The 18937-nt window shown below is 55.8% G+C and overlaps 1 protein-coding gene across 3 annotated transcripts in view; it reads left to right on the forward strand.

The window, feature by feature from the left end:
• The window catches only part of SSBP3 (single stranded DNA binding protein 3), a 168841-nt gene extending 150321 nt beyond the window's left edge, over positions 1-18520 (forward strand). For all 3 annotated transcript variants that reach the window (XM_047789005.1, XM_047789006.1, XM_047789007.1), the window contains 9 exons: positions 5067-5131; positions 5825-5873; positions 6641-6676; positions 7325-7379; positions 8704-8774; positions 16235-16313; positions 16820-16848; positions 16962-17063; positions 17881-18520. In XM_047789005.1, coding sequence (XP_047644961.1) covers positions 5067-5131; positions 5825-5873; positions 6641-6676; positions 7325-7379; positions 8704-8774; positions 16235-16313; positions 16820-16848; positions 16962-17063; positions 17881-17910 — 516 coding nt within the window. In that variant the 3' untranslated portion in view covers positions 17911-18520. The remainder of the gene's footprint in view (positions 1-5066; positions 5132-5824; positions 5874-6640; positions 6677-7324; positions 7380-8703; positions 8775-16234; positions 16314-16819; positions 16849-16961; positions 17064-17880) is intronic.
• Positions 18521-18937: the final 417 nt, after the last annotated feature.

The following is an 18937-nucleotide window of genomic DNA, read 5'->3' on the forward strand; positions in this document are numbered from 1 at the left end:
TTGTCACTGTGGTGGCTCGGGTTGCTGCCGTGGCATGGGTATAGTCCCTGGCCCCAGAACTTTCGTATGCCACACGTACAGCCGAAAACAAACGCGGGAAAGCAGCAGTGAGCATAGGGATGCATGTAGCCTTTCTAATCAGTGTTTTTGTTTCCTTCCTAAAGTGCTTTGCCCGTATCCCCTGTACCCTCTGGTGAGGGGGCTGTAGGACATTCCAGAGCCCAGCCTTCTTCAGAGTCCCCTGGATGTCCTCACTGGCCCCTCAGGGGGGGCAGAAGGGCCTGGCCTTGAGTGCGCCTGGGCCTGGGCCAGTTTGGGGTGTGGCGTGGATCACGGTCTGGGGTCCACCAGGGAGAGAACATCGCAGAGCCTGGGTCGGGGGTACCTCTCAGGCTGAGGATGGGGAGAGGACAAGGCCTCCTCCACTAGCCCTTTCTCCTTGTCCCCTGAGGCTGCTGCCCTGGTCCCCCCCAGTGGGCAGGAGAGGGAGGAGCTCAGAGCGTGGTGCCTGGTTGGGCCTGCGGTCCTTCACGTGCAGGGTGGGTGGCCGGGTGATGACCTCATGGGGCTCGACGTGGGACGTCCCGAAACAACAGCCGAGAGACACAGAGCTCACGCTCGCTGCAGGGTGTTTCTCGGATCCCATTCTCTCCCGCGAACCTGGGCTCAGGGAGGGAGCCCTGCCTCTGCCCTTCCCCGGGCTCTTGATAAAGGTGACCAAGCCCCTCTAGGCAGCCTTTAGTAAGCACCGCTGCATGCACAGTGCCGTGCCCAGACCAGACACATGGCTGAGAAACCTTCAGCCTACTATTCCTGGTGGGGCCACTCTAGAACCTTCTGAGCAAAAAATAGGTACAGTGTGGCCTTGGGGCCGGCTACCTGATAGGTTTCAAAGCCGAATGGAGTGGCATCGTACTTGTTGAAGTTGTGTTGTGTTTTAGCCTAAATGTCAGAAAGGAGCCTGCAAATGAGCAGCACCCTGCCCTTGGTCCTCAGTGTCTCGGGCCGGCACCGAAAAGGAGCTGATATTTCCACTTGATTGTATTCTCTCTCTTTAAGGAATTATGCCCCTACCTGTGTCACATGACACTTTCCAAAAGTGAATCCTGCTAGGGGAAGGCTGAAACTGCCAGGGCTCTGCAGGGTCCTGTAGAAAGAATGGCGTGGGGTCAGCACAGCCTAGAATCGCATCGCCCTCCTGGCTTGTCTGCTTTTGAGAACCTTCTGGTGAAGGCTAATCCACCAGCCCTAGAGACAGTCCCGTGATACCGGGAGGAACTGCCTCACCCCATGGCCAGTCCAAGCTCGGTGCCTCTGAGCAGAGACCCCAGGAAGAGATGGAGGCATCAGAAACGTGGCCAGAGCACTGGGGGAGGGGGAGGAGAGCGTGAGGCCGCTCAGGGCGCTTTCCAGGGGGCCCCTCGGAGGCCTCCCGGGGGGGCTGGCCAGGCTGCCACATGATTATAGGGAATGGAGACCAGGCCCCAAAGCCCAAGAAAGTGCCCCACAGCCTGGAGTCCCCTTTGACAGACCTGCCCTCCATGTGCTCTGCAGGCCCCGGGCAGCAGAGAAAGAGCCCCTGTGCTGAGGAGGTTGCGGGAAGCCCTTGCTGGCTGTGGTGCCTTCCCGAGTCGCTGTGAACCCTGCCTGGGGTCTGAGACCCAGAGGCCGGGGCCTGATCCTTTATAATTGGTGAGACCCCTTCGCCCAGGGTCTGGGGACAAGGGAGTTTGGGACAAGGCAGGGTTGTGGGGAGAGAGACAGACACACCCCCCCCCACCCCAACCCTGGATGTGGCAGGCCCTCCAGCTACACCAAGCAGTGCTGACGGCAGAGGAAGCGGGGTGCGAAGGGGGGTGTCTGGCTGTGGCCACACCGCAGAGGCCAGTGCTGCGGGCAGGCAGGCACTGTGAGAAGAGGGAACCTTTTCTGCCAAGTCTGTGGAGCTGCGCTTCTGAGCCCCCCATCCCCTATGCAGAAGGCTGGTGTCCCCGATTTGAAGACTTACCTCCAAAACTTCACTTCCAGACCTGCTTTCACCCTGACAGACTGTGCGGCCCTGGGCGAGTCTTGGGCTTCTCTGGGCCTCCAGCTTGTCATCTCTGAAGTGGGGACATATGCATGGCCCTCAAGTCTAGGCCTTTGCAGGAGGAAGGACCTGCTGGGGCGGCTCCCTCCCAGGGGGCAGCCGTGCTGGCTTTGGGGAGGCTCCTGAGGGGGCGTGCCCTGCTTCCCCCCACCCTTTTCTGCCACCAGCCCCCAGGCTGCCTTCCGCTCTCCTGGGTGTGAAGGGAGCGAGCTGCAGCTGCAGCCGCTGGAGGAGACCTCATGCTCCATCTGGAAGCCCTTTCTGATTGGCCGGGCAGCGCGCAGGGGGAGAGCAGGCTGCCTGGGGAGGTGGTGAGCTTCCTGTTCTGGAGGAGCGGAGGCGAGGCTGAGATTTGTACAGGGGATTTGGTAACTGCACATGGGCTTAGCAAGGGCCCTTTAAGACCTGAGGTTCTGGGTTGCTTAAGGCGGCATTAAGGGCTTTGGCGTTTGCTCTGCTAACATCCCAAATCACACACACCTCTGAGGGCTGACGGCGCCTCAGAGCCATCATTTCATCTGATCCTCACATGGTCCTAAAGGCTGGGAGCTCTCTTATGGACAAGGCAGCAGAGCAGGGGGATTGCAGTGTGAGCGCAGCTGCAGGAGGGGCGTCGCTCTGCTTCTGCGCCTCAAGCGTCTTAATCTTAAAAGTTGGGGGGGTCATGCCATTGTTGGGATGGTCAAATGTAGATGTTACAAAGCCCGAAGCCCAGCCTGGCATGGAGGAAGCATGGTTGTTGTTTGGTTGGTTTGCCCAGAGTCACCAGCAAGTGGACGAGCTGGGTCCAGCTCCCCCTGTTGACCTCAGATCTGTGACTCTGCTCGGCACCCCTGGCGTCCATCTGTAGGGAGGGCCTGGCCCCAGATGCCCCTTGCCATGAGCCTGCCATTGTTTGAGTGCAGGCACACGCCTTCCGGCCCAGGGACTCAGCCCTGAGCAGGCTTGGGGGATGCCGGGCCCTCCATGTGCCAGCTGCCCGAGGAGCCCTCTGTGGGTACTCTCCCCTGTGCTCCCCCAACTCTGGGCCTTGCTCTTTGCCACCCAGCCTGGTGTTCCTGCGGTCACTGTCCACACCGTCTGAACATTCTTCTAACCTCTAAACCCCTCTCAGGGTGACCAAGCAGAGGAGGTGGCCCGAGGCGGTCCCTGGCTGAAGCACCTGCCACTAGCTTGATGGCAGCTGTGTTGGTCAACTCTAGCTGTGGTGCCTCCTGCTTCATCTCTGCCCTCCTCTCGTCACCTCCCATGTTCCCCACACCTGCCAGGTATGTGGCGTAGCGAGCAGGTGCCGAGGATCACAGATTCAGGGCATTTGCTGACCATGACCTTGGGCACATCTTCCTCCCCTCAGACCCTCAGTCTCCTCTTCGGTAAAATGGGACTAACACTAGCCTCGTGGTGTTGTTAGAAGGTCCAAACCAGAGACCGGATGCAAACTGTGTCATGCGCTCAGTAAAAACCAGCGAAAATGCTGGCTGTTCCTTTGCCATCAAAATTCCACCAATCTGGAGTTCCCATCATGGCTCAGTGGTTAACGAATCCGACTAGGAACCATGAGGTTGCAGGTTCAATCCCTGGCCTTGCTCAGCGGGTTAAGGATCCGGTGTTGCCGTGAGCTGTGGGGTAGGTCACAGACATGGCTCGGATCCCGAGTTGCTGTGGCTGTGGTGTAGGCTGGTGACTATGGCTCCAGTTCGACCTCTAGCCTGGGAACCTCCATATTCCGAGGGAGTGGCCCAAGAAATGGCAAAAAGACCAAAAAAAAAAAAAAATTCCACCAATCTGTTACTTTCAGATTCTCCAACAAAGACAGAGCTCGAGCTACAACCAGGCTCATTTTACTTTCCATTCATTCACTTCTTCATTCCTTCGCTGATGATTCAGCGTCCCATCTGTGCCGCTGAGGTGTGGAGTGGCCAGGGATACGAAGATCATTAAGAGTGTTCCCACCTTCCAGAGGGACTCGGAGTCCCGTGGGCGAGATGGCCAGGTGGCCCCCATCATAAGCCTGTGTGCTACGGGCTGTAGAGGGAGGAAGTTACAAGGCACTTTGGGGGTGAGCAGGCTGGAGTAATTATTCCCAGGGGGTGGGCAGGGAAGGCTTCACAGAGGAGGTGCTATTTGAGATGGGTTTTGGAGGATGTGTAGGAGCTTGCCAAGTGGAGAAGGGAGACAAGACATTTATTCCTGCAAAGAAAATAGCTCTTAGAGAAGGGAGGGAGCAGCGGTGGCAGGAGATGAGCCAGGCGAAAGGCCTGGAGTGCCTGGTCTGGACCCACCCCACAGCCATGGTGGGTTGCACCACGCTGAGCTGGGACGCCTGCAGGTCTCCCAGATCGGTGTAGACTCCTCTTAAGCAGAACAGTGATCCCCCTGAGCAGGGAGGCAGTTTCCCTCCTGCTCCTCCAGCACCGTGCCTGTCGAGCGCCCCCCCCCCCCCCCGCCCCGTGCTGACACCTGAATCAGGAGACTTGTCTCGGGGACAACCCAGATCCGGGGCAGGGTGGGCCCTGGACACGCCAGCCTCGGGGACATCAGCAGGATGTGCCTGCCCCTCCCACAGGCAGACCCAGCCCTGCCCCCAGCCTGCAGCAGCCTCTTCTCCCCCCGAGTCTCCAAGTGGGAGGTGGGTCCCAGCTGGTCCTGTTACCGAGTCTCTTCCCCCTTCCTGCCTGAGACCTGCGGGCAGGTGCCGGCTGGCATCACGCGCGCCTTGCTGGACGTCCGTATGCTTTTCAGAGACCCATCTTGAAGCCCCTGAAGATGTGTTCAAAGCCGTGACTGTCCCTCTGTGCTGGCTTGTCATCGTGGTCTTGTCAGTTGGCTCCCACCCCCAGCTATTGAAAATGAACGTATTACTGTCTCGTGGGCGCCGTCTCACAGACTCACCCTCTCGCTTGTTTGTTTTCCTCCCTCCTCCTCTCCCCGGTTCCCCTTCTCCTTCTCATAGACTGACCCTTGGTTATCGTTGCAGAATTACGGCAGCGGCATGAGACCACCACCCAACTCCCTCGGCCCCGCCATGCCCGGGATTAACATGTAAGACAAAACCGCCCTGCTGGCGGCTCAGAGCCTGGCTTTCCTCGTTCTCCGCTGCCCCCCGCCCCCCCGCCCCGCCAGGAGATGCAAGATCAGAGTAATTCCTGGCACCTCTCTGGACGTCAGTCCCCTCCTGAGTCAACTAAGGCCCTTGAGCACACTAGTGACGAGACCTCATGGACCCCCATATAGCGCTTTTCCGTGCCAGGCGCGGTTCCAGGCTTGCCACAGGGCTTAGCACGCCCCATCTGTGTAAATACCTCAATGAGGTGCTTATTACGATCCCCACTGACCCAGGAGGTAACCGAGGCACGGAGAGGTGAAGTCCCTTGCCCAGGCTCACACACCTCCAAGTGGCAGGGTCAAGATGTGCACTCCTGGACGGTTGACCGCTGCTGCCGTGTTTCAGGGCTGCAGCCCCTGTGTGGGTCCCTGTGAGACTCTGTGTACTCCCTTCCGAGGGGAATGCACGCGCAGAGGAAGGGTTACTCGTCCTCACGAAATTTGCAGGTGATTTACGGGAGTCTGTAGAGTTCGGTTCAGGGACTGCAAGGTTCTGTTCACGGTTCCTCCTCCGCAGCCTGGGAGTGGAGTGTGTGAAGGCCTCCGTCGTGTTCTGCCCCTGCTGGGCCCCGCCCCGCCTGAGCGTTCACTGCACCTTGTTCCTCATCTCCGTCTTTCTCTCCCTCTCAGGGGCCCGGGAGCTGGCAGACCCTGGCCCAATCCTAACAGTGCTAACTCAGTGAGTACCCAGGTTGGGGGGTGCTGTTTGCTAGGGACAGAGTTCTAGGGTGCAGCGTGGCTCCCGTCCCCAGGTTGGAGGCATCACGGACCCTACCTGATGCCTCCAAGGAGAAGCCTACCTGTAAGGGGGGGGCGGGCGTGGGAATAACACGCTGGGGGCCAGCAGGCCTCAGCCCGCTGCTCTGCAGAGGCCGAGATGTGAGCTGAAAGCCGGGCTCAGGGCCCTGGACGTGCCAGGGCTCCCGCCTATCCCTCTTGAGTGGCAGGGCTGGCTTCCAGCAGTCAGAGGGGGGAGCTGGAAACAGGCTCGGGATGGACAGTCTGGGGCAGAAGCCCAGGGATGGGGCGAACCTCTCATTTTCCTGTCCTCAAACTAGAGGGTCTTCCGTGCCCACGGCCCCCTAAGGCTCCCCACCAAGGCTCTCAGGATCAGTCCAGCATAGGAACTGGACTTTGCCCACTTCCCTGGCCCTCCTGGGGACACTACTCCGGTGGCTGGATGTCTCTCCCGCCAAGAGTGGGGTTGTGTTGGAGTTCCCTGGTAGCTCAGCAGATTAAAGATCTGGCAGCAGGTTAAGGATCCAGTGTTGTCACTGCTGCGGTTCAGGTTCCATCCTTGGCTCTGGAACTTCCACATGCCGCACGTGCAGCTGGGGGAAAAAAAAAAAAGAGGGGGGTTGTGTCCCCAAGAGGATTTGGAAGGCAGAGGGCGCTGCCTGTCCGAGGAGGCGCCTCTGACACGTGGCTCCCCGCTCTTGTTCCTAGATTCCGTACTCCTCCTCCTCACCCGGTACCTACGTGGTAAGTGTGTGTGGGCTGGGCAGTGCCTCTGCTAGAGAGCCACTCGGGCCCCTGTGTCTTTCCTCTCAAAACACACTCTGAGCCCGGATTCCGCACTGCTCGACCTCGCTGTCAGTATGTTAGGCATTCATACCGTCTGCTGACCTAGAAGTCCCCAAACTAGACCCAGAGTTGGGATCTCCTTTGGGGGGGACTGACTGGTAGGCCAGTCGGCTTCTTCCCCAGGCCTCTGAATTCACCCCTCACCATGCCTGGGAGCCCCTGCGCATGCCCACAGTTGCCTCTTGGTTTAAAGAAGTGGGAGTTCCCATCATGGCTCAGTGGTTAACGAACCTGACTAGCATCCATGAGGACGCAGGTTCGACCTCTGGCCTTGTTCGGTGGGTTAAGGATCTGGCGTTGCTGTGGCTGTGGTGTAGGCCAGTGGCTACAGCTCTGATTGGACTCCTAGCCTGGGAATCTCCATAGGCCGCTGGTGCGGGCCTAAGAGACAAAAAAAAAAAAAAAGTGGGAATCCAGTTACCCCCAACTTTAAATACCTGGGCCCTGGGCGAGCACTGGCCGCTGATGACACTGGAGCTCGGTGGCCTCTCCCCACAAGTGTCATCACTGTGGGTGATCTGATGACAGTTTTTATCTCATCTCCAGGGACCTCCTGGTGGTGGCGGCCCCCCAGGAACACCCATCATGCCTAGTCCTGCAGGTAAGAGGGCTGGGGGAGTAGGGCGTCCTAGAGGGGCCTGGGTTGCCGAGCCAGGGCTTGCCTCCCCCTCTTCCTGAGCAGTGCCTTCTCAGGCTGGCATCTCGGCATCGGTGACTTTCAGGGCCAGAAGGTCCCCTGTGTCGCCAACTCACCGGTGTGACCTCAGCCCGTCACGTCACATCTTCGGTCAAAGAACAGGGCAGAGCGTGGAGATCCCACTGGTCAGACCAGTCATCCCCCTGGTCAGAGAGAACCTGTTCTGGTTGTCGTTTCTCTGGATAACTGAAGAGGGGCTTTGGGGCTCTGGCATCGTGGGACGAGGATTCTCTAGCTGACACCTCTCGGGTCCTGAAGCCCTGGCTTCTGGTCCTCTGTGGCCGAGATGCCTTCTCCTCTTTGCTTTAATCGGAAGAGGGCACGTGTGCACACACACACACACACACACACACACACAGGCAGGCAGCATCTCAGTTGTGTTTCTTTCCCAGCTAAGAATAGCATCCCACCAACTAGCAGGAATTCTCCGCGCCGTCTTTACTCTCCCCCAAAATAAAGAGTGAGAGGTAGTTGGATTTCTGCCCGAGAAGTATGGTGCCTGCTCCTGATAGAAACAAGTTAGCTGATTTCCTCAGGAGATTCTCCTGGCTAATTGGGGAGACAGAGGGGCCCCCCTCTCCCACCCCCTCCTGGGCTCCCCCCGTAGCAGGGAAGCTGCTCAGCTGCAGGGGAGGAGCCGGTGGCGGCAAGCACGGTATCCCGGCTCCCGCTCCCTCTTTCTGCTGCTGCATTTTTATGAGCTGCATGACCTACATTCAGACTGGGTCACATTAAACCACTCCATATGTTAATGCGTCTCCAGCCCCGTCGCCGCCTCTCCCTCCTGCCCCCTCAGCTTGGCAGGGTGGCCCCTGGGCAGCGGGCAGTGTTTCTCCTTCCCGACCTGATGCACCCTGCTGGGCCGGGCTGCAGGCACAGGCGGAGGTCTGGCTGCCCCTGCCTCGTCCCGGGCCGCATCTGGCAACCAGGTTTGGTGTGGGGTGGAGATTGGAACCTGTAGCCACCCCGCCTTGCCATGTCCATGTCCACATGGCTGTCCAGGCACCCGGAAAGCCTTCCTTTCAGGGTTGAGTGGTTTTCACAGCGGAATTTTCTGTGATTAAAAACTTTGTGAATCTTCATTAAATACAAATTAGCCAGAAAATGGTGGTACTTAGAGGATATTTTAGGTGATAAAATACAAAAGAATGAGTTCAAGTGCCACGAGTTTGTTTTAATTAAGAAATGAATTAATCACCCCGACTTGCGGGTTTCCACTGTTCTGCAGATTCAACAAATTCCAGTGACAACATCTACACAATGATTAATCCGGTGCCGCCTGGAGGCAGCCGATCCAACGTAAGTCTGCTTTCTAATAATTTACATATCAGATACCATAACAAATCATAATTAACTTCATCAGCTGAGGGGAAAGCAAGTTTAATTGATTTCAGCCATTTGTTACCAAAGATGAATAAAATAAACCGTCAGAAAAGTGATTAACTCTTGGGCAGCTCAGTTCCTGTTTCATGGCCTGCAGGGGGTGGCGTGGGTCTTACCCGGCTGGTCCGAGCTGGGCACCCGGTCTCGCTGTGGGGACCCCTGCTGGCCCGAGTCGGGTGTTGGTGGGAAGAGCACAAGCCGCAGGGGGTCAGGCCAGTCCCTGCCCAGCTGACTGGCTGTGCACCTGGGTTAGTGCCTCACCCTCTCTGGCCTGGTTCCTTGGTGGGTGAGCTGCGGGTGGAGCCCCCAGGGACCTGCCTGCCCTGTGCCTCTGCCGCCCACAGCCCGCAGCCTGTCTGCCTCTCCTCCTGCCACCCCCTCATCTAGAAGCTACTCCTTCCCTTCTTGGCCTCTCAAAGTTCCCACCTCCGATGAGGCTGGAGCTCAGATTCCCTTTCTCTGGTTCTTGCTCACCTGCTCCTTCTCGAGTTCCCGCATCCCGTGTTGGGACTTGACTAGGCAGCCATGGCCAGTCTCCCCTCGTCCGGCTGGGAGCTCCCTGAGCACAGGGCTGCCCTGACCCTCAGGCAGCGCTTCCTCGCCAGGTGCTGGGGCAGGTGAATCCCACTGGCCTTGCCCTTGGAGAGCTCAGGGTCTGGCAAGGAGGCTGCCGGGAGACCAGGCGAATAGTGCATGGGCTACAGAGCCAGAGGATGGGCTTCTGGCCCCCAGGTTGGCTCTGGCCTGAGGGACAATCTGTTTGGTTTTGCCGGCTTAGTTTCTGATTCAACTCCCATTATCCCCCCACATGCTAAACCCTGATGGTGGGCCACCCCGTGCTGGATGCCAGATGTGTTTCATCTTCCTGCAAGCAGAGGCTCTGGGGGAGGCTCCTTGGGGTGTCGAGAGGCACCTTTCCTGGGGTCATGTGACTGAGAAGTGTGGGAACCAGGCTCATCCCGTGCAGTCCCACCCACTGTGCTCTCCCTCTCGTGGGCAGCCAGCACCTCCCTTAGCCCCTGCCTCGCCCCAGGGTAACCAACCACTTGGGTTTTAGCACTGAAAGCCCTGTGTCCCAGGAGATGACTTCCCAGGACACAAAAAGTCTTGGTTTGGGCGAGTTCCCACTGTGGCGCAATGGGATCTGCAGTGTCTCTGCAGCATTGGGACACAGGTTCGATCCCCGGCCTGGCACAGTGGATTAAGGATTCCATGTTGCTGCAGCGGTGGTGTAGGTCGCACGTGCAGCTCAGAGCTGATCGATATGCCACAGGGTAGCCAAAAAAAGAGGGGGGAAGAAAAGTCTCGGTTTTTGGCAATGGATGCAGGAAATTGGGCAGAAACGTTTAAGACCCATTTAAACATCCCCAAAGACAGGACTGAGCACATGAAAATGGCATAGACTCCTCCTGCCAGGTCGCCCACATGTCCACGACCACAGATGCCCGCAGCCATGTGCTGTGGCTCTCAGGATGGATCGTCCAGTTGTGCCTTTGAGGGGCCTGACTCGGGCACCGCACCACACCTCTGCCCCCACGCTGCCGGCAGCCTGCCTGTGTGCTTTGTGTCGAGAGCGTGCGGGTTTCCTTTTTGACCGTGTGAGTATCGTGAGCGTGTTTTCTAAGAGCTCAGATGATGAAAATGAAGTGGATGAGACCTCCAGCACCAGCGTGACCCCAGGGTCACCAAAACAGAAAGGGCTGGGTGACCGTGTGAATTTCAGTGACAAAGGTGAGGACACAGACAACTGGATCAGGGAGGCGAATAACCAACATGGAACGTCCTGGCAAGTGTGCCAAACAAGAGAAAGGGCCGTGAGAACACGTCGCGGGCCGTGCCCCGGAATGAACGCCGCCGCCGTGCTGGTCCCTGGATGGCTCCGTGAACTGAGAAGGTTGCATCTCCTGATTCAGAGCCTGCAGCTGAGTCTTGTGGGGGCCCAGAAGGGGGAATGGGGGCGACACTCGCCTTGGTCCTTTTCACTGCCCAGCTGACTCTGTTGCATCTCCGGAGTCAGGGAGCCGCCCCCTTCATGTCACGTGGTGCGTCAAACTGGGGCAACGAAGCAGCCTCTGCAGCTTTTACATCCTTGCACTTGAAAACTGGAGCTTCAAATCGTCGTCTTGATTTCTGTGAAGACGATGTTCACGGCACTGCTGCCAACAAATAAAGACGAGATTGTCGTTCTTGTCCAGATACAAGCCAGACCTTGCTCGTTAGCTGCCCTGTCTGTCAGACAGGCAGATACATTTGGCAGATTTCATTTAGTGTGTAATCTGCCTACCTGCTCAGTGTTCCACACACCTTGTCCCCCACACGGCTGCAAAGGGGGGTGTTTGCTTACCTGTGATAATCCTGCTTTCGTGATGAAAATTTTGGTCACCTGTCAGTTTGCTCAAAACGTGCAGAAGCACTCAGTGAGATGTTGGACTTTACGGAAGTGGAGTATCCCTTGGACGTGCACCCAGAGCTCGCTGTCGTTGCTATGATGCTCTTCATGAGACGCCAATGGAAAAAAGGAATTACGGTAAAATAGAAATGGGGATGCTGGGAGGTCCCGTTGTGGCGCAGAGAAAACAAATCTGACTAGGAACCATGAGGTCGCGGGTTTGATCCCTGGCCTCGCTCCGTGGGTTAAGGATCTGGCACTGCTGTGGGCTGTGGTGTAGGTTGCAGATGCGGCTCGGATCTGGCATTGCCGTGGCTCTGGTGTAGGCTAGCAACAACAGCTCCGATTCGACCCCTCGCCTGGGAACCTCCATATGCCGCGGGCGCGGCCCAAAAAAGACCAAAGACAAAGAAAAAAGAAAAAAAAAATGTAGATGCTGCTTCTCCAGAACGGTTTGATGATCGTGAAAAAGGCCATGAGGAGGAGTCCCCTGGGGGCCTGCTGGGTTGGGGATCCAGTGTTGACACTGCTGTGGCACGGGTTCATTCCCTGGCCTGGGAACTTCTGCATGCCGTGGGCACCACCAAAAAAAAGGCCGGGAGGAGTGTAGACAAAGATGAGTGAGCCGCCCTTGAGCTGTTCAGAGTCAGCAGGGAGCCAGGCGGGGGTGGGAGGTGGTGCTTGTGATGAAGCCTTGTGCAACCAAAGTAATGGTGCAGTTTTTGGAAGTGAGAAGACGCCTTGAGAACCCAAAAAATGTCATCAGGAAGGGCAGCCAAGTTAGGCAGGACTTTCTCAATTTCTTTGTTAAAATGTCAACTTATTTAGACTCCAACTTAGATCTCACAAGTTTAAATTACCTGTGCACTTTAAAACCATTTTCCCTGAGAGAGAGAATTTTAACTGATGATGACAGCCAGGGTCATGGAACATTTATAAATAACGGACACTGTAGATGGGCATAGCCCATCCTATGAACTCCTACAGGAAAGGCGCCTGACCGCCGAGCAGCTGATCTTCCAAAACCAGCCTGTAGATGCAAAGTGGACAGACGTGGAGTTCCTGTTGTGGTTCAGTGGGTTTTGAACCCGCCTAATATCCATAAGGACATGTTCAATCCTGGCCTCACTCAGTGAGCTACGGATCCTGTGGTGTAGGTCGCAGATGCAACTCGGATCTGGCGTTGCTGTGGCTGTGGTGTAGGCTGGCAGCTACAGCTCCGATTCGACCCCTAGCCTGGGAACTTCCATATGCCACGGGCGCAGCCTTCAAAAAAAAAAAGCAAAAAAACTGGCAGTGGATGGGCATCTGGGGAGATCCAGAATCGAGTTCCCACACACGCAAAAACGCGGGCCTATAAGTAAAACCCTAAGCAGTCCCTGTGCAGGTGTTTTTGTGGAGAGGGGGGTTTGGGGTGGCCGCCTTGGACTGACACCAGGGCTTGATAAGCCTGCCGTGATGGTCTTCCTGAGATGCGAATGGAAAAAAGGAATTACAGTCAAATAGAAATGTAGATGCTGCCTCTCCAGAACGGCTGTGACTTTTTCGTTGGACTCTATTCAGTTTTGCTGCTACGTGAAGGAAGGATGTCTGGGAGACAGGAAGTAATTGTGCAAAAGCAAGCGTCGTTTGCCTTGTGCACCCCGGAAAGCAAGGTGGGGCCCCAGCAATTCTCCTGGAGCCCCTCTGACAAAGATCAGCCAGGGCTCTCGCTGCAGCCACGTCTTCTCAAACTGTCGCGGTCTGATCCAGCAGTTCGGCTTCAGTATGTGCCACCACTTTCCCCATCGATACAGAGGATGTAGGACCGAATGATCGTCCTTGAGTGGATTATCCAAGACAGCTACCCAGTGAAAGAAACAGTGTTAGCTTTTGTACATAAAACTTTAAACAAAAGTTTTTTTTTAAGGCATCCTCTTGTAATAGGATACAGGACAGGGGGAAAGTTGTCATTTTTCAAAAACTAAATATAGGAGTTTCTGCTGTGGCACAGTGGGATTGCTGACGTCTCTGCTGTGCTGGGACACAGGTTCCATCCCCAGCCTGGCTCAGTGGGTTAAGGATCCTGTGTTGCCGATAGGCGAAACTGCAGCTTGGATCTGATCCCTGGCCTGGTAACTCCACATGCCATGGGGCGGGGCCAAAAAAGTTTAAAAAAAACAAAAACCAAAACCAAACACCTAAATATAGGTAGTATCTGTTCAATCAGTTCTCTCATATTTAGACTCCCTTTGGGAAAAAATCATGGATTTATGTGTTGACTAAATACATAGTAATATAGCCTACAACATTGAAATATCCAATAAAGGGTTAAAATAATTGACTGTGTCAGAAAACAAATATTATAAGAGTTATATTTTTCCCACATATGTCATTTGTTTAACTAGTCCTCCCCTTCTTTGCTGCTATTAACTAGTTCAGCTGTTGCTTGATTTGATAGCATTTATGTAACAGAAGCGTGAATAATGCAGAATAAACAAACGGTGCTGGGACCGCTGGATAGCCACGTGTAGATGAATGAGGTTGAACTGCTTCCTTCACCAATATAGAAAAATTAACTCAAAGTGGACCATAAGTCTCAATGGCAGAGCTACAACTATAAAACACTTAGAAGAAAATGTGGGACTAAATCCCCGTGGCTGGCCTCAGCAGGGCCTTCCTCGCTACAACACCCAAAGCACAAGTGACAGAAGAAAAAGGGAGCTGCATTGGGACTTCATGAAAATTTAAAACTTGTGCTTCAGAGGACACGGTCAAGAAAGTAAAAAGACACCCCACAGAAAGTGTCTGCAAGTCATGGGTCTGATAAAGGGGCTTGAATCCAGAACATGTAAAGGACTCTTAAAACTTGATAATTAAGAAACAACCCAACTTAAAAATGGGCCAAGGGAAAGAAAAAAAAAGGGAATTCCCACTGTGGCGCAGCGGAAGTGAATCTGACTAGGAACCATGAGGTTGCGGGTTCGATCCCTGGCCTCGCTCAGTAGATTAAGGATCCGGCGTTACCATGAGCTGTGGTGTAGGTCGCAGACGTGGCTTGGATCCCACGTTGCTATGGCTGCGGTGTAGGCCGGCAGCTCCAGCTCCGATTAGACCCCTAGCCTGCGACCCTCCATGTGCCACAGGTGCAGCCCTAAAAAGCAAAAAAAAAAAAAAAAAAGGGCCAAGGATCTGAATAGACACTTTTCCAAAGACGTATAGTCAATAAGCACATGAAAAAATACTCAGCATCATTCGTTCTTAGAGAAATACCATGAAAACGATGAGATTTCACATCACATGCACCAGCATGGCTCGAATCAGAGAGATAATGAACAGCATTGGCTGAGCCAGGACGCAGCTGGAGCCCCTCATACGCTGCTGGCGGAAAGGACAAGCGGTGCAGGTGCTGGGAACACAGTGCGGCAGTTCCCGTGTGACCCTGCAACTCTACCGTAGGTACCTGCCCCAGAGACGTGGACACCTGTCCGCACAGTAACGGTACACGGATATTCACACGGACGTGAACTATTCATTATTCACAGGAGCCAAAAAGTGGAAACAACCTAAATATCCACTGACTGATGGATGGGTAGACAAAATGCCCTCCATCTACACAAGGGAATATTATTTGGCCATAAGAAGGAACGTGACCTAGGCTGCAACGTGCCTGAGCCTTGGCGACGTTAGCTCAGGGAGAGGGGCCGGCCACTAGGGTGACAGAGCCTATGATTCCATTGACAGGGGCCTGGGGGTTTGAGAGGGACTGGGGAGGGACTGCTAATGGATACAGGGTTTCTTTTCGGTTTTTCATTTTCTGTGAAAATGATCTAAAATGCATTGTGGCGATGGTTGTACAACTCTAAATAGTCTTAAAACCACTGAATTGTACGCTTTAAATGGGTCATGTGTATGGTATATGAATTACTATCTCATAAAGCTATTAAAAGTAATATACACATAATATATAATTTAAGATACCTGTGTTTAAAATATCTTTATGTTGGAGTTCCCATCGTGGCGCAGTGGTTAACGAGTCCGACTAGGAACCATGAGGTTGCCGGTTCGATCCCTGACCTCGCTCAGTGGGTTGAGGATCTGGCGTTGCCATGAGCTGTGGTGTAGGTCGCAGATGTGGCTCGGATCCAGCGTTGCTGTGGCTCTGGCGTAGGCCGGTGGCTACAGCTCCGATTGGACACCTAGCCCGGGAACCTCCATATGCCAAGGGAGCGGCCCTAGAAAAGACAAAAAGACAAAAAGTAAAATATCTGTTACAGTGATGACATACATGCATAATTGTTTATTATCACATTTAGGGAATTTTTTTGGTCTGCTATGACTGTCTGGGGTTGGCTCCCTAAAAAAGCTGGTCACCTGCATCCTCATATCACTTGGGTTAGTAACCATGAAATCTGTTGCAAAGTGTGACCCAAAGCCTACAAGCAGTCCTGGGAAGCCACTGGGGAGGCAAGGAGGCTGCACGCACGGGGTGTATGAGCTGGGGGGTGAGGCAGCGGCTGGTACCCGAGCCCCACCCCTGCTGTTTCCCCAGGTCTGTCCCTGCTCCAGCCAGTCCATGCTGCCACCTGCCAGGTGGCCTGTTCCTCTGCTTAGGCAGGACCCTCCCTGCCCAGAACGAGTCCATGGCCGGTCTCTGCCTGCCCAAATTCTATCCCTCAATTATGTGGACGCTCTGCTGGCCCAGGGCTGGAAAGAGCAGAGGATGGGATCCAGGAGGCCAGGGTTGAGAGCCACCTCCAGGTGGCCTTGAGCCAGTGCCTCTGTCTCTCTGAGTTTGTCTGCTCCCCGGTCCTGGTGTGTAGGAGGGAGCGCACAGGCCCAGTTAATTCCCACGGGCCAAGGGGAGGCCCCGGCTCCAGCCCCCTGCTGTTAAATGCCAGTGTGTGTGACCGCAGCCCCGCCACAATGGAAGGTCCCCAAGGGCAGTGTTTGTGTGCAGCTGGGCCTGGGTGCCCCCTCAGCGGCCTCTTCTCTGCTTCTCCTGCAGTTCCCCATGGGTCCAGGCTCGGACGGCCCGATGGGGGGCATGGGCGGCATGGAGCCACACCACATGAACGGCTCATTAGGTAAGTCGGCTTCGCTGGGTCGCGTGCACCCCGCCCAGCTCTGCCCGGCCCTCCCCGGAAGTGTCCTCTGCTTCGGCTCTGGACTCAGCGAAGCCTGGTCCCCACAGGAGGATCCCAAGAGAAAGACACTGCCTGGGTAGAAAATCCTCTTTGTAGAAATGTCTGGGGTACAGTGGGTTCCTGTTATGGCTCAGTGGGTTACAAACCCAACTAGAATCCATCAGGTTCGATCCCTGGCCTCACTCAATGGGTTAAGGATCCGGCGTTGCCGTGAGCTGTGGTGTAGGTTGCAGACACGGCTCGGATCCCGCGTTGCTGTGGCTCTGGCGTAGGCCGGTGACTACAGCTCCGGTTAGACCCCTAGCCTGGGAACCTCCATATGCTGCAGGAGCGGCCCTAGAAAGCAAAAAAAAAAAAGAAACATCTGGGGTCTGGGCAGAAGAGTTTGGGGCCCCTGCACAGAAAAGTGGGCAAGAAACCGGACTGGATTCTTTTTTTCCTTCCAGGGTCAGGTGACATAGACGGACTTCCAAAAGTGAGTGTGTGTTCCCTGTCTCCCCCCAACAGCACCACCCAGCGAGCGCCCCCCTCATCCGGGTGGCAGGTTGCTGAGTCACGGGGGGCTCACCTCCTCTGCTCTCTCCGCAGAATTCTCCTAACAACATAAGTGGCATTAGCAATCCTCCGGGCACCCCTCGAGACGATGGCGAGCTAGGGGGGAACTTCCTCCACTCCTTCCAGAATGACAATGTAAGAGTCACGCTCGTTTCAGCCCTGGGTCGTCACCTTATCCCCTGGGCCCTGGGCACCATTGATTTCACAAGTTTTGGAGCCTCCTGCTCAAGCGCTGCCCACGGGGCCAGTGTCCTGGCAGCTGTGTTATGGCTCTTTCACCTCGGTTGGTTTTGCACCCTCCCGCCCTGCGTGGCGCTGACCACCGCCTTCTCCAGGCAGGTCCTTCTCCAGGCAGCCGCGGTGCTTCCAGTGCTAATTAAGCAAACGTGGCTGCAAAAGCTCTGGGCTGGGTCCTGCTCAGGGGCGGGGGGGGGGGGGGGGGGGGGGGGGGAGGCTCTGGCCCAGCGGTCATTGTCGCCGAGGGTCTGTTTCTCCCTGTCCTGGGGAAGAAGGTTCATGGACTTCCAGGGTCCCGGGCCGCAGAGCGGGCCATCTCCTCTTTCATGCTGGGCTTCTGTTTACAATCTCACCCGAAGAAACAACAACGCCCTGGTTAAGGGGCTGCTGAGAACCGCAGGCCAGCTCCAACCACCCCCCCACCCCCCCCCCCACCCCCCCCCCCCCCCCCCCCCGCCTCCGCCAAGGCACCCACTGGGCTCTGGCTCCCGAGACCCCCCGTCTCTGCAGTCCGAGGCCCCGTGGAGGGAGGGCAGGGCTGCTGCTTCTCCACCTGGAAAGGAGCGATGGGGGAAGAGAAGGGGCTTGAGGGGGGCGGGAGGCCAGGCCCCCTGCCCCCCCCAGGGCCATCCTGGGCCTCTCGCCACCCCCAGCCTTGCGAGGCTGTCACAGCCCGGCCCTCACGCCCCCCCCCTTCTCTGCTTCCCCCTCGCAGTATTCTCCAAGCATGACGATGAGTGTGTGACCCCCCTCCTCTTCTCCGAGACGCTGCGCGAGAGCCGGCATTACAGGCGGGAAGATGCCAGAAGTTATGCAAGAAGAAGTGAGGTGTCGTTACCCAGGAGCTGGGGGAGGGGCGCCTCCCGCTCCCCCCACCCCTCCCCGCCCCCCCGTCCCAGTTTTAGTTTTCATGCAATAAAAAGGCTGAACTTTTTATTCCGTAAAACATGAAGGACAAAACTCAAAAATATATTTCAGGTCAATCACCAGAAAAATCCCTCCCCCTTGCCTTTTCCCAAAAGGACCGTTAATGTACATGACACTTTTTTGTTGTTTTTGTTTGGGGTTTTACCGTTGTTGGGATTTTTTTTATTTTCGGGGGGTTTTTTTGGGGGAAAAAATTTTTTTAAATGGAAGCTTCGAGCAAGCCTCCCCCCACCCCATCCCAATCAACCTCTTTGCTTTCTTCTTAAAAAAAAAAAAAGAAAAAGAAAAAAAGGACAAAAAAAAATCCAAGCCCTTTTGTCTGTCTGTACCCAAGCCCTTCCACCAGGAAAGCTAGTCTAGGTGTGAGATCTCACCTTTGTAGCCATCTAAAACCGTAATTATTATAATAAACTGGGCAGTTTACAATCGGTGGTTTCTTTCAAAAGGCCTTTTTTGGAAAGAAAAGAGTCACCCTTTTCCGCTGGCCGTTTTTGGCTTTGTGCTGACGGGCAAGGGAGGGGCGGGGAACCTGCTCCGTCTTTGCTTGGTCCCCTCCCTGCGAGGTGGCAACAGCAGCTGCACAACTTGGACCCCGGCCCCCCTTCCCCCCCCCCCCCCCAGTGTGTGGCTGGAGGGGCCGCCCACCACTTTCAGGATCCCGCCCCAGCGGAGACGCGCTGTGACCCAGTGGCAGGCACTGTGCTCCCAGGACTGCTTCCTCTCTCTCCGGGACCTCTCTGCACCCCGCCTCCCGCCCCCTCCTTGGCCTCCCCTCAGCCCCGTCTGTCTTCCCAGCGAGAATCCTGCCAGCGGGACGGTGGCCCTGAGCGGAGCGGAGCGGGGCG

This window comes from Phacochoerus africanus, chromosome 8, assembly GCF_016906955.1.
Source record: "Phacochoerus africanus isolate WHEZ1 chromosome 8, ROS_Pafr_v1, whole genome shotgun sequence".
Lineage (NCBI taxonomy): Eukaryota > Metazoa > Chordata > Mammalia > Artiodactyla > Suidae > Phacochoerus > Phacochoerus africanus.